The sequence below is a fragment of the Entelurus aequoreus genome, linkage group LG22 (assembly GCF_033978785.1).
Source record: "Entelurus aequoreus isolate RoL-2023_Sb linkage group LG22, RoL_Eaeq_v1.1, whole genome shotgun sequence".
Taxonomy (NCBI): domain Eukaryota; kingdom Metazoa; phylum Chordata; class Actinopteri; order Syngnathiformes; family Syngnathidae; genus Entelurus; species Entelurus aequoreus.
This window is the reverse complement of record NC_084752.1, coordinates 12,057,043-12,069,807: the sequence shown is the minus strand read 5'-3', so window position 1 is coordinate 12,069,807 and position 12,765 is coordinate 12,057,043. Positions and strand designations below refer to the sequence as shown.

General features: G+C 38.1%; 1 protein-coding gene across 1 annotated transcript in view; it reads right to left on the bottom strand.

The window, feature by feature from the left end:
• The window catches only part of LOC133639385 (uncharacterized), a 28,799-nt gene extending 16,918 nt beyond the window's left edge, over positions 1-11,881 (bottom strand). The window contains exons 1-3 of the mRNA XM_062032653.1: positions 11,864-11,881; positions 11,250-11,419; positions 383-480 (exon numbers count right to left, since the gene is read on the bottom strand). Coding sequence (XP_061888637.1) covers positions 383-480; positions 11,250-11,322 — 171 coding nt within the window. The 5' untranslated portion in view covers positions 11,323-11,419; positions 11,864-11,881. The remainder of the gene's footprint in view (positions 1-382; positions 481-11,249; positions 11,420-11,863) is intronic.
• Positions 11,882-12,765: the final 884 nt, after the last annotated feature.

The following is a 12,765-nucleotide window of genomic DNA, read 5'->3' as shown; positions in this document are numbered from 1 at the left end:
GTAAAAAAAAAAAAAAAAAAGATGCCAAATATGCACTCTTGGCATTCTCTCGATGAGTTTCAAGAGGTAGTCACCTGAAATGGTTTTCCCTTCACAGGTGTGCTTGAAGCTCATCGAGAGAATGCCAAGAGTAATCAAAGCAAAGGGTGGCTATTTTGAAGAAACTAGGATATAAAAACATGTTTTCAGTTATTTCACCTTTTTTTGTTAAGTACATAACTCCACATGTGTTCATTCATAGTTGTGATGCCTTCAGTGACTATCTACAATGTAAATAGTCATGAAAATAAAGAAAACGCATTGAATGAGAAGGTGTGTCTAAACTTTTGGCCTGTACTATACATATATATACACATACACATAGACTTACTGACATACTTACGTAGACAACTGCAGCAGTCAGGCCTCCTCCACACAGAACAAAATAAGTCATGTTGGTGGAGCCCCCAGGAACTCCTAAGGCCATATGTCGCACTGGAGCTGAAGAAAAGACAAACGATGATGAGACTCATTTTTCTGTGTTTCCTGTTTGTGCTCCGTCTCATCCCCAGATGGCATGGCAGTACTACCATGGAGGCACACCTGCGGCTGCAGGAAGACACAGAATAGTTCCTCTACATTCCTAAGAAAGTGAGCTGTTTACTTTGTTTGTTTCTACTGCCACTGTCTCACCCTTTGTTCACTCCTACATCCCATGCAGGGCCCACCCATAGCATAAACACTATGTGGTTGTTTAGGGCCACCACCACTACGGGGATTTTTTATTTTTATTTAATTCTGTCAGTTATAAAATACAAAGTCATAAAAGTGCAGATAAAAAAATGTTTCTGTCAAAGTTCAACAATAAGGTTGCTTGAATCAAATGAAGAATGTGTATTTCCCCTTGCAAAAATGAAAAATTGTCCAACACGGACGTCATGACGTCATTCACACGCAGCGCCAACATTTTCTTTCTTTCTTTAGTTTTTTAATCCTACCCCTTTCCCACTTCAGAGAGTTTACAAATATATAGAATCATTTACTGACCTTTTTATAATAAAATAACATCCGTGAATTAGTATACACAACCGTTTTATAATATGTAATTAATTAATTCACATTTGGGAACCATGATGAGATCATAGAAGAAAGGTAAAAATATTTAAAAAAAAACAATTTGTTGCACCATTAGACAAAGTTGTATTATATTAGCTATCGAGCTAACGGGACGGTATAGCTCGTTTGGTAGAGCGGCCGTGCCAGCAACTTGAGGGTTGCAGGTTCAATCCCCGCTTCCGCCATCCTAGTCACTGCCGTTGTGTCCTTGGGCAAGACACTTTACCCACCTGCTCCCAGTGCCACCCACACTGGTTTAAATGTAACTTAGATATTGGGTTTCACAATGTAAAGCGCTTTGAGTCACTTGAGAAAAAGCGCTATATAAATGTATTTCACTTCACTTCACTTATTCAATTTTAATTTGTGTATCTCATACCACAACTGTGGTGTGTTCAAGTTACAAACAGAGGGAAAAAAGTGAGAAAACTGAGTCATCACTTGTTTTTAAAGACAGAGAGAGGTTTAACTCCCAGTAGATGCACTAATAATATTAATATAATAATGATGTATTACTATGATTATTATTATCTGCTCTGGATAATCCTACATGAATCAGCTAATCTCTACTTTCCACTTTGAAGTAAAGGGAAACTTCTATTTACAGTCACATTTAAGTGGATAATGACAGGTTGTATGATTATTTCAAGTCAAGGTGGAAATCTGAAGATACCAATGAGTTATACAAAACCCAAAACCAGTGAAGTTGGCACGTTGTGTAAATGGTAAATAAAAACAGAATACAATGATTTGCTAATCCTTTTCAATTTATATTCAATTGAATAGACTGCAGAGTCAAGATATTTAATGTTCGAACTGGAAAACTTTGTTATTTTTTGCAAAATATTAGCTCATTTGGAATTTTGATGCCTGCAACATGTTTCAAAAAAGCTCGCACAAGTGGCAAAAAAGACTGAGAAAGTTGAGGACTGCTCATCAAACACTCATTTGAAACATCCCATGGGGGAACAGATTAATTGGGAACAGGTTGGGTATAAAAGCAGCTTCCATGAAAAGCTCAGTCATTCACAAACAAGGATGGGGCGAGGGTCGCCACTTTGTGAACAAATGCGTGAGCAAATTGTCCAACAGTTTAAGAACAACATTTCTCAAGCTATTGCAAGGAATTTAGGGATTTCACCATCTATGGTGCGAAATATCATCAAAAGGTTAATAAAATCTGGAGAAACCACTGCACGTAAGCGGCTAAGCTAGTGACCTTCGATCCCTCAGGCGGTACTGCATCAAAAACAGACATCCGTGTGTAAAGGACATCACCACATGGGCTCAAGAACACTTCAGAAAACTACTGTCAGTAACTACAGTTGGTCGCTACATCTGTAAGTGCAAGTTAAAACTCTACTATGCAAAGCGAAAGCCATTTATCAACAACACCCAGAAACGCCACTGGCTTCACTGGGCTCGAGCTCATAAAAGATGGACTGATGCAAAGTGGAAAAGTGTTCTGTGGTCAAGAATGGGAAAGAATTCCGCCTGAAAAGCTTCAAAAATTGGTCTCCTCAGTTCCCAAACGTTTACTGAGTGTTGTTAAAAGGAAAGGCCATGTAACACAGTGGTAAAAATGCCCCTGTGCCAACTTTTTTGCAATGTGTTGCTGCCATTAAATTCTACGTTAATGATTATTTGCAAAAAAAATTTAGTTTGTCAGTTCGAACATTAAATATCTTGTCTTTGCAGTCTATTCAATTGAATATAAGTTGAAAAGGATTTGCAAATCTTTGTATTCTGTTTTTATTTACGAATTACACAGCGGGCCAACTTGACTGGTTTTGTGTTTTGTATTTATGAACCAAATGGGGCCACAAACAACATCTTGTTTAGGGCCACACAAAGCTTCCATGTTATTATATTTACAGATGTCGCCTCCCTCAATCGCCTCTTCATGCTTTTGCCTGCTTGTTCTGTCCCAGCAGCATGTTATTTACCCTCCTGGGTATTTTTCCCATTCCAATATGTTCCTATTGTTTTCCACATATCAAACTAAATAACTGGAAAGCACAAAATGTCGACAAAAATAAAGGACAAACTAAAAAAAAAGTGTTAAAAGGACGTTGATGTTCTCGCAGGCTGCCTCAGTCTCTGCATCTAAAGTCCAATCCAAACACAAAACGTGACCGCCAGTGCATTCCTAAATCCTGTTACACAATGTGACCCTGCTTAACTGGAGCAAAGAAGAACTAAACACCAAACCATCCCCTACATTAAATATCCGGCAGACCACACAAATAACTCACTGATCCCTGATTTGTATCATAAAAACAACATTCTCAAGAGTGTGATGCTATCACAAACAGTCGTCCTCCAAGACATGGTGACTTACTAACACTGACAAGACGTCAAAAGCTACTTAATAGGCTATTGTTACGGCAGAGGACGGGTGTTTGACTTCCTGTAGCTTGTGAAGACGTGTTCGTGTTTAGAGGATTGCCATTGGTGCATGCAGAGGAGGCCAGGAATACAAGCACTTTAATCCCATCTGGAGCTCTCACACAAGAGGTTTCTGCCAGCAAGTAAACACGCATTGACTGATATAAAGTCCACACAATGATCATGTTTTTGTTGGTGACTGCGGTCCAAACTACACTACCTTGAAATTGTATCTGTCTCACAATCATCCCAACCCACTATGTGAAATCTTGCATGGACCTACAACACCATGACAATTGATTGTTATCGTATATGTTTTCAATTTATGATGGTCCTGTAGTCCATGCTAGTCTTGTGTAGGTCTACAATTTACTTGGTGGAGAGGTTTGAATGGAAGACAGGTGTCTTTGATCCACTCGATCTGAGATTCAAGAGTTTTTTCCTAAATGGACTTTTTTGTGTACTTCATGGACAAAACCAGGGATGAACACTGAAACATGCTACCAGATTGGTACTGGTACTTTAGTTCCGAGCTAAACTAATGCATACTCAGCCGCCTGCAACAAGTTCTTGAAACTTGTGCAAGTAACGACTTGTAAGTCAGTGCTTCTCAAACAGTGGGGTGGGTCCCCTCAGGGGGCCGCGAGAGCCAGAGGGACTTTCAGTATTAGCATCTTTACTCATATTTATCATGTATTGTATATCATGAAAATATGAACACAATATTAGATAAACAGTTGTACCCCAGGGCAGCTGTGGCTACAAATGTAGCTTACCACCACCAGGTGTGAATGAATGATGGGTTCCCACTTCTCTGTGAGCGCTTTGAGTATCTAACAATAGAAAAGCGCGATATAAAATCTAATCCATTATTATTATTATTACCTCAACTTCAAAGTATTTTGAGATGAGAGAAAACATCTGGTGTTACTCACTAGAATAGAATAGAATAGAATAGCAAGTACTTTATTGATCCCTGGGGGAAATTCAGCACCACAGTTCGCTCACAATAAACATTTAGGTATTTTTTACATGTGGATAACATAAATACAGTCTATTATACAGCACTATTCACATGTGAATAATACAGTATAAATAGTCTATTATACAGCATTATTCACATGTGAATAACAAATACAGTATATTTTGCAGCATTATTCACATGTAAATAACAGTCTATTATACAGCATTATTCACATGTGAATAACAAATACAGTCTATTATACAGCATTATTCACAGGTGAATAACATACATACAGTCTATTATACAGCATTATTCACATGTGAATAATATGAATGCAGTCTATTATACAACATTATTCACATGTGAATAACATAAATACAGTCTATTATACAGCATTATTCACATGTGAATAATATAAATACAGTCTATTATACAGCATTATTCACATGTGAATAACATAAATACAGTCTATTATACAGCATTATTCACATGTGAATAATATAAATACAGTCTATTATACATTTAAGTACAGTAAAAAAGGAACATATGCATTATACAGTCTGATGGCTAGCATTAACTTATGGATCGCGATGGGCATAACTTTGGTTTCTAACCATGGGAAGGAAGAAAGTGAGTGTGAAGCACAGTTCTGACAAGCAGAAGAGGATGTTATTCATTTAAATGAATGATTAAAAACATCACAGAGTGTACAGGGCATCCAGAAAGTATTCCCAGTGCTTCACTCTATCACTGTAGTCTGCACCATACTGAAGCAGAATGAGTTTAATACGGTGTTAAATAATATCTAAACAGTGGACATTTATCCCTGAAAATATTGAAAATGATCTGATGGTGTGTTTGACGGAGACGTAGCTGGAAGGGGATACTGTAGAAGTCAATTCTCCAAGGTAAACGCTGTACATTATTACCGTATTTTCCGGAGCATAGGGTGCTCCAGATTACAAGGGGCACTGCCGATGAATGGTCTATTGTCAATCTTTTCTCATATATAAGGCCCACCGGATTATAAGACGCATTGAAGGAGTCATATTATTATTATGATTTTTTGCCGTTTCGCGGGCGGTCTTATTTACGTGGCTCACCTTCGACAGCGTCTTCTCCCCGTCATCTTTTTTGTAGCGGTGTAGCGTGCAAGGACGGGAGTGGAAGAAGTGTCAAAAGATGGAGCTAACTGACTTTACTTAAATCAATAAAGCAGCATCTCCTCATCCGCTGGAAATGTGTATCGTGAAAAACTGTCTGACCGGAACTCTCTAATAACTAAAGTTCCTTGGGTGAATAATGTAAACTCACTATACCGGTATGTTTTAGCGCTTTCATGGCGAGTTTATTGACAGATATTAGTAAGAACTTTACACTACTTTATATTAGAAATGGCAACCGCGGAGGATGAATGTCCCATAACAAGACGATAGAGAAAAAGAAGAAGCTTATCGAATACGGCGTCGGCACGGACTACAAAGGCGGACGTGTGCATTTTTTCCGGATGTATGCAGATCCCAAATACAGATCAGCAGGTAGCAGGAGGTAAGAAAAGTTTCTTTTGCATAATATTGTGAAACAAAACGCCAGATAATGTCTTACACACACCATAATAATACTCGTATGTTGAAGCACAGTACAATCCATCAAGCGGTGCGGCTTCATAGCTTACCAAACATTTTGATAGATTTTTGAGCGCCGTGTGTAATGTTCTATATTTTTAAGGGAACATTTAAAATGTTGGTGTTGTTTACTTGAGTCATATTGCAGTCTACACGTATCTCTTGTGTGTGACTGCCATCATATTGTAGTCTACATGTATCTCTTATGTCACACTTATTTAACCATGTGCCAAATAAAATTGCTTCGAGGCCGGTAAGCAAAATCAGAATTATTCCGTACATTAGGCGCACCGGGTTATAAGGCGCAATGTCGAGTTTTGAGAAAAAAAATGATTTCAAGTGCGCCTAATCGTCCGGAAAATAAGGTATATTACTTCATAAAATGAATTTTGTAGTTTGTTCTATATTCTATTGTATTGTTTTTATACGATATTTCATATCTAAAAATGTGTTTTTCTTTTCACCATGGATGGTACAGTACATGTTGCAATGGTGGTGTTTTAGGGGGGCAAGCACCATTTAAATTAATTTCATGTCTACGTCCTGCACTCCCAGACACACAACAACACTTCCTCTTTCTCCGCAAATCCCCTTTCAGGCACGGACCGTTTATTCGCAATTATGGGTATAATGAACAACAATTTAAAACCACACAGATAAAACATTAACAGTATGAATGGATGTATAACCTACCGTATTTTTCGGACTATAAGTCACTGTTTTTTTCATAGTTTGGCCGGGGGTGCGACTTATACTCTGGAGCGACTTATGTGTGAAATTATTAACACATTATCGTAAAATATCAAATCATATTATTTAGCTCATTCACGTAAGAGACTAGACGTATAAGATTTCATGGGATTTAGCGATTAGGAGTGACAGATTGTTTGGTAAACGTATAGCATGTTCTATATGTTATAGTTATTTGAATGACTCTTACCATAATATGTTACGTTAACATACCAGGCACGTTCTCAGTTGGTTATTTATGCCTCATATACGTACACTTATTCAGCCTGTTCTTCACTATTCTTTATTTATTTTAAATTGCCTTTCAAATGTCTATTCTTGGTGTTGGGTTTTATCAAATAAATTTCCCCAAAAAATGCGACTTATACTCCAGTGCGACTTATATATGTTTTTTTCCTTCTTTATTATGCATTTTCGGCCGGTGCGACTTATACTCCGAAAAATACGGTATTATTTGCGCAATATTGACTAGTAATGCACTAAAATTTGTCCGCCAAAAAAAGACTGACCACTGGAACAGGATGTTGTGATGACGTAGGCGATGCAGTGGAGCCAGCGTGTCTGCGATGTGGGCGGAAATTCGTATATCTGATGACAGCCATTCACAAAAGGTGCAACTATTAAGAGGACCGTGGCGGCTTTTACGGAGAGAAAGTCCAACAAAAGCAGCAGCGCAAAGCAAGTGTGACCTCATCATGCTCGCTGCAGCCTGCAGTTTGTCACGCACATCGAGGGACAGAGATAGAGTCTCTAAACATGAGTACGGTCTATAATAACACCAGAAAAAGATGCTAGATCTGTTGTTTGTTGTTTTTAATAGAGAAAGTCACTAAAAGTCTCTAGACAATTGAAAAATTCTCAACAAAGTATATTGTACAATAAGCGGCAACAATTGAAAATAGAGCAACACAATATAAAAGCTATATGTTAATATTGATTTATAATACAGATTTGTTTTTAAATATATTTATACATTTGTTAGACTTTTTCAATAAAATCATATAACATATCATACAAATGATTTGACGACGTCATGGTGACCAAGCCCCTAACCACACGCCCACATTATGTAAATTGTAAATAAAAACAGAATACAATGATTTGCAAATCTTTTTCAATTTATATTCAATTGAATAGACTGCAAAGACAATATATTTAATGTTGGAACTGAGAAAGTAATTTTTTTTTGCAAATAATCATCAACTTGGAATTTAATGGCAGCAACACATTGCAAATAAGTTGGCACAGGGGCATTTTTACCACTGTGTTACGTGGCCTTTCCTTTTAACAACACTCAGTAAACGTTTGGGAACTGAGGAGACCAATTTTCGAAGCTTTTCAGGTGGTATTCTTTTCCATTCTTGCTTGATGTACAGCTTAAGTTGTTCAACAGGCCGGGGGTCTCTGTTGTGGTATTTTAGGCTTCATAATGCGCCACACATTTTCAATGGGAGACAGGTCTGGACTACAGGCAGGCCAGTCTAGTATGCACTCTTTTACAATGAAACCATGCTATTGTAACATGTGGCTTGCCATTGTCTTGCTGAAATAAGCAGGGGCGTCCATGATAACGTTTATTGGATGGCAACATATGTTGCTCCAAAACCTGTATGTACTTTTCAACATTATTGGTGCCTTCACAGATGTGTAAGTTACCCATGCCTTGGGCACTAATACACCCCCATACCATAACAGATGCTGGCTTTTGAACTTTGCGCCTAGAACAATCCGGATGTTTTTTTCCCTCTTTGGTCCGGAGGACACGACGTCCAGTTTTCAAAAACAATTTGAAATGTGGACTTGTCAGACCACAGAACACTGACAAGTGTTCTTTGCATCAGTCCATCTTAAATGAGCTCAGGCCCAGCGAAGCCGGCGGCGTTTCTGGGTGTTGTTGATAAATGGCTTTCGCTTTGTATAGTAGAGTTTTAACTTGCTCTTACAGATGTAGCGACCAACTGTAGTTACTGACAGTGGTTTTCTGAAGTGTTCCTGAGCCCATGTGGTGATATCCTTTACACACTGATGTCACTTTTTGATGCAGTACCGCTTGAGGGATCAAAGGTCACGGGCACTGCCGCTTACGTGCAGTGATTTCTCCAGATATTATGAACCTTTTGATGATATTACGGACCATAGATGGTGAAATCCCTAAATTCCTTGCAATAGCTGGTTGAGAAATGTTGTTCTTAAACAATTTGCTCACACATTTGTTCACAAAGTGGTGACCCTCGCCCCATCCTTGTTTGTGAATTTCATGGAAGCTGCTTTTATACCCAATCATGGCACCCACCTGTTCCCAATTAGCCTGCTCGCCTGTGGGATGTTCAAAATAAGTGTTTGATGAGCATTTCTCAACTTTCTCAGTCTTTTTTGCCACTTGTGCCAGCTTTTTTGAAACATGTTGCAGGCACCAAATTCCAAATGAGCTAATATTTGCAAAAAATAACAAAGTTTTCCAGTTTGAATGTTAAATATCTTGTCTTAGCAGTCTATTCAGTTGATTATAGGTTGAAAAGGATTTGCAAATCATTGTTTTTATTTACGATTTACATAACATGCCAACTTTACTGGTTTTGGGTTTTGTATGATCGGGTTTGTAATAGTTATTACATTTATGGGGGTGTAAACAAATGTCTGCCCCCTTGTGCATATGTGAAAGAAAATAATTTAGAGACATTGTAGTTGGTAAGGTAGCATTACACTCCTGTGACTCGGCTATGCCGCGAGCGTGCATGTGTGTCCCCTCCAAAACACATTTTAATGGCCGTGTCCTGATGAGGCAGTGAGGTCCAATATTGTGACAGCGAGTGCGGCACCTTGCATGGACAAGGCCAAGTACGAGTTATTTATACAAAGTAATCAGTTAATCTCACTTGTTCAAGCCTGTTAAAACGGACGTTCATGCCAAGATGGCCCCTGAGTCGGAAGATACACGTGTGGATGATCTTGTTGTGTGACCATGTGTTCTCCTCACACGTTGTGTCAGAAGAGACTACCAACTACACCCAGGCTGTGTTTTAGTTAGTGCACTTAAGTGTTAGTGACGTGCAGTCACAAATGACATGAAATCATTCTGCACCAAGTGGTTGCATTGCACCAGTAAAGAAGAGAAGGAAAAAAGTAAACGTACACAACTACAGTGCATCAAAATGTGCACACTCACTAAGTATACTTACGTAAGTGCACTAAGTGGTATTGCTTTTGAGACTACAAAATGAGTAACAGCATGTCTGTCCCTTTTATGTACCAACTTTGGGAGGAGCGTTCATGTGTTTCTTATTTAAATTTAATAAAACAAAGCTAGAAATTCACTCCAGCCAAGAGTCGGGACTCGATTCAGGAAATTGACAGTGGGGGGAAAAAAAGCAGTGGAAGCAGTTTTTCCCCGTCGCCTGAATTCCACATGCTCAGAGCCCAGAGTAAATGATGATGCGGGCAAGGATGCGTGAAAAGAAAAGAAGCATCCTGAGAATACAAGACCCAAAACTCACTTGCACGGCGAGAACTTGGATTTGTGATGATGAAAAATGTTGACTTTAAACTTACACACATGATTATATAGCACGGCACCAAAAACCCTTTCTAGTGATGGTTGCATATAGAAGATATGTATGATCGGGGTTGTAATAGTTATTCTATTAATCAAAAGAAATGAAGGATTACTTCAACTAATGTAATGTTGTACATAAAAGACACACAAAGCAATTCAATGCATACCAATATATGGATTACATATTGGGACAAGCAGTAGAAAATGGATGGATGGAGGGATATTATATATGACACTATGGAGGAACAGGTTGTTATTTAGCAAGCAGGAATGCAGCTCATTTCTCCACACACTTCATAACTACAAATACATATCTATATAGTGTCATCTTTTTGGGGGTGACTACTATTATTCATTAGTTTTTCTCATTCCACTTTTTCCAAATTTATAACTGTTGAATTTCCTTAATAATATGTGATGAATAAATCCATCACATATCATATATATGCAGGGCTATACGAACAAAACATTATAGCCTTTTGATATAGGTGATGAATCAAATTAGCATGTTATGTAATTTTAATAAAACATGTACTTTATGTTTACAATATGACAAGAGCTAATAAAAAAAATTAAATAAATAAAAACACACTGTTCCTAAAATGGCCCCTGTACCACCCTTTGGGCTAAGTTATTGCCATTTTAATGCTCTATGACAAGAAACAAAAACAAAAAAACAGCAAATGTTGAACTCTTACAAAGGAGTCAGCAGTTGTATGTTATATTCTAGTTTTATAATGGGTGTATGTATCATATATATCATGAATATATCAATTTAAGTATACTACAGTAGACAATAAGACTTTTTCATGTGTAAATCAATGTAAACACACAACACAAAGCAAACCCAACAATTAACATTTTTTAAACTGACCTTTGCTAAATGTTGGTGTGAAGACCCTCAGGACCCCCGGACCGAGTCTCTGCCAAACCCTCCTGCAGAACATCTTGTTGTTGTTGTTGTTGCAGCAGCAGCAGCTTAATATGTGAGTGATGTGGTCCACTGCTTTTTGGAACTTTGAGCTCCGTGGCTGCAAAGTGGATCTAGGAAGAAACACAATCAGCCTGTTAGAAGGTGGCGGCTTACTGGGGCGCCCCCTGGTGGCCGCCTGACGGAGAAACACCCAAGTAACTGCATTAACTCCTAACACATTTGATTAAAGTGGTGGATATTTGTTTTTAAAATGAAGTACTACTTATCAGAAATAGGTATATCGTAATATCATAACTTTGTGTCGCACAAATATACTTTAAATTGAAGCAAAATATCATTTTATTCCATGAAAATCCTTGAAACTGTGAGGCTAACGATGTCAAGGCTAAAAGGCAGATAGCTATATTCCTCTACTTGTTCCACAATCATTAATTCAAGAAACATGCTAAGAATAGTTGAATTGTAATATTTGACCCTTTAAAGCATTGCAATTGGTAAATGATGTAAATGAGCTTTAATGGCAAAAAAAAGCTTTTAGAAATGAGCTAGTTTACCTGATACACTGCCTGGGAGTCACGTGACTGCAGGGTTGCCAGATGAGAATTATAAGCTTATCATAGCAGAAGCTTAAAATATTGTATTTTAATTATTACATAATTTGATGTTGTTAGGACTATATGCAACATTTCCATGGACCATGTACTGTATAGTTTATAACACAGTTTTACTGCATCCAGAAAGTATTCAAAGCGCTTCACTTTTTCCCCACATTTTATGTCACAGACTTGTTTCAAAATAGAATACAATCTTTTTTGTCCTCAAAATTCTTCACACAATACCCCATAATGACAATATGAAAATTTTTTTTTTAGAGCTTTTTGCAAATGTATTAAAAATTATAAACTAAGGAATTGCATTCACAGCCTTTGCTCAATACTTTGTTGATGCACCTTTGGCAGCAGTTACAGCCTCAAGTCTTTTTGAGTACGATGCCACGAGTTTGGCACACCTATCTTTGGGCAGTTTTGCCCATTCCTCTTTCAGCACCTCTCAACCTCAATCAGCCATTTTCAGATCTCTCCAGGGATGTTAATTCGAGCACATTGACAGAAGTGTCCTGAAGCCATCCCTCTGATATCTCGGCTGCGTGCTTAGGGTCGTTGTCCTGATGAAAGATGAACCGTCGCCTCATTCTGAGTTCAAGAGTAGGTTTTGCTGCATTCATCGTTCCCTCTATCCTGCCTCATCTCCCAGGTCCTTCCACTGTTAAACATCCCCACATCATGATGCTGCCACCACCATGCTTCACTGTAGGGATGGTATTGACCTGGTTTTCTCCAAACATGACGCCTGGCATTCACGCCAAAGACTTCAATCATCAATTTAAGTGGACCCCGACTTAAACAAGTTGAAAAACTTATTCGGGTGTTACCATTTAGTGGTCAATTGTACGAAA